General features: G+C 50.2%; 1 protein-coding gene across 1 annotated transcript in view; it reads left to right on the forward strand.

The window, feature by feature from the left end:
- Positions 1–1,983: 1,983 nt before the first annotated feature.
- LOC134073804 (ephrin type-B receptor 3-like) overlaps positions 1,984–2,500 on the forward strand; it is a gene marked incomplete at both ends in the record, with an annotated part of 9,135 nt that continues 8,618 nt past the window's right edge. The window contains 1 exon segment of the mRNA XM_062530378.1: positions 1,984–2,139. Coding sequence (XP_062386362.1) covers positions 1,984–2,139 — 156 coding nt within the window.

The raw sequence follows: 2,500 nt of genomic DNA on the forward strand, positions 1-2,500 counted from the left end.
CAATGAGACCTTTTTTTTTATTTTTTATTTCACGCTCCACATTTTGTAGCGCTCCGCTCCTCTCCGCTCCTCTCCGCTCCTCTCTCACTCCTCTCCGCTCCTCTCTCACCCTCACTTCCAGTTTCAGCACATATTCTAATCAGCGCTTAAGCCCCCACACGCCCAGAGAAATAGAGAGGGAGAGAGAGCGGGCAAATCTGCCAAAAAAAGAGCCGGCAGGATTTGCATTTTCTCTGCCTTCCTCTCATCTCTCCCTGCCGCCTCCCTCTCTCTGTCCCTCTCTCTCTCCCTTTCTCTCTCTCCTCCTCCTCTCTCTATTGCTCTTTCTCTCATCTCATCACCCCTACTCTCCTCTCTCTCCCTCTTCTCTCTCTCTCTCCCACTCCATATCTCTCTCTCTCTCTCCCTCTCTCCTGTGCTCTGTCAGGCGCCGTGTTAGAAGAGAAGGGAGGATGAAAGCGAAAGGCTGACTTTTTACCTTCCAGGAAGCGATTAATCAGCACTTTACAGTCTTCAAAAAAGAACAAAGAAGGAAAAAAAACAAACTCGCATGAAGAGTCCTCTCTCTCTCCGTGCTCTTAATAGGATCGAGGCAATCAAACAGCCCGTTATCTCCTCTATAAAATATGCCTTTCTTCCTCACCTAGTAGCAGTCGGACAAGATAGCCCAGCAAAATGGAGTGTGTGTGTGTGTGGCTCAGTCAATGATGGGCCTCTCCTGTGGATCCGCTGTTTACTGAACAAAGTGCTTCTTGCTATTAATACCTCCCATAGCCGGCCCCAGTGCAAACAGCAGGCCTGTTAATGCACATCACTTGGGCTCGCAATGGAGGCCTCTGCCAATATTGGCCATTCAGGAGCAGCCCGAGACTAAAGCCTTGGACCCAGCGGCAAAGCACGTTCCATTCATCAATTGGCTTCAGAATGTGGACATAATCAGGCAGCAAGGTCGCATAGTTCCTGGCTGGCCACTGTACAATGTGCTGTTGTTTGCGCTCGTAAATGCCTGTGTGCTATTTACCTGGCTGTCTAGTGATAGCAGGGCCGTGCTAATCAGGCAGCCTTGTAAAGCGGCGTGTCTGGATGTGGAGCGGGAGCGGCGCTGGTTGGCGGCTCGCTTGATCATTTAACAGGACAGTTTAGCGAGAGATATGCGCCCGTAAAAGACGACAGAGATCAGAGTGCCGGCTTCCTGCCCCAGCGCCCTCGTAACCTCTCCCATGAAGTTGAAACGTGTAAACAGGCTCTTGAAACGGTGTCAGGACGGACGTGTTGTCAGCGGGCCATGCCTAGTTATGCTGTAGAATAGATAAACACTGCTCCTATGGACTCTCTGACTGCTGCACGTGAAACTCTAGGAAGAGCCGTTTATAACACTGAACGAGCTGAGCATAAGGCCCAAATGGGCAAAGAGCCCATGTGTGTGTGCGTGCACGCGCGCGCGTGTGTGTGGTGTGTGTGTGTGTGTGTGTGTGTATGGGTGTGTGTTTTCTTTTGTGTGTGTGTATTTGTTAGTGCCTGCGTGCAAGCGTATGCAGAGTACACATGTGTTTGTTTGCCCTGTCTTGGGAGTGTTTGTGTATAACAGAGAAGGACTGTAAACATTTGTGCTTGGCCTTCACTCAGCTGGATGCATTTTGTATAACAAAACAAAATAAAATAAAGTGAAATAAAAAATCAAATAAATGATCTCCCCTCCGCTTGGCGGGGGGATGTTTGCTCCAGGAAAGCAGTGGAGACGTAAAATAAATACATTTGAATGCAGACACAAGGGGCGTCCTCTGTAAACACGAAACCACACACTGTCCATAGCACGGCACAGGGCAGGACCTCTACACAACACACTGACCGCTCCCGCATCATATGAATGTGATTTTCACTGACTGTCTGACTAAACCTCTCTCTCTCTCTCTCTCTCTCTCTCTCTCTCTCTCTCTCTCTCTCTCTCTCTCTCCCTCTCTCTCTCTCTCTCTCCATCCCTAGCCTGCAGTGCGGGGACGTTCAAGTCCAAGCAGGGGGAGGGCTTCTGCACGCCGTGCCCCCCCAACAGCCTGACCAGCTCAGCGGCCGCCAGCGTCTGCTCCTGCCGCAGCGGCTATTACCGCGGCGACAGCGACTCTCCTGACGCCGGCTGCACCAGTAAGTGTCCTCCACAGCTCTGCACACACACTACAGTACACACACACACACACACACACACACACACACACACACACACACAAGTGCAGCTCTGCACACACACTACAGTACACACACACACACACACACACACACACACACACACAAGTGCAGCTCTGTACAGTATGCAAAGAAGTGCAGCTCCATACATATAAACAAAGAGGAGTAGCTCAATTCTCTTACTGTAAGAAGAGCAGTGCAGCTCAGTACACATACCTGAAGAGGTGGACCTCCATTTGCATAGCACATAAAAGCAGAAAAGTGCGGCACTATTTACATAATTAAGAAGTGCAGTTTCACACACAGACCTAAAGAAGTGCAG

This window comes from Sardina pilchardus, unplaced genomic scaffold, assembly GCF_963854185.1.
Source record: "Sardina pilchardus unplaced genomic scaffold, fSarPil1.1 HAP1_SCAFFOLD_276, whole genome shotgun sequence".
Taxonomy (NCBI): Eukaryota; Metazoa; Chordata; class Actinopteri; order Clupeiformes; family Clupeidae; genus Sardina; species Sardina pilchardus.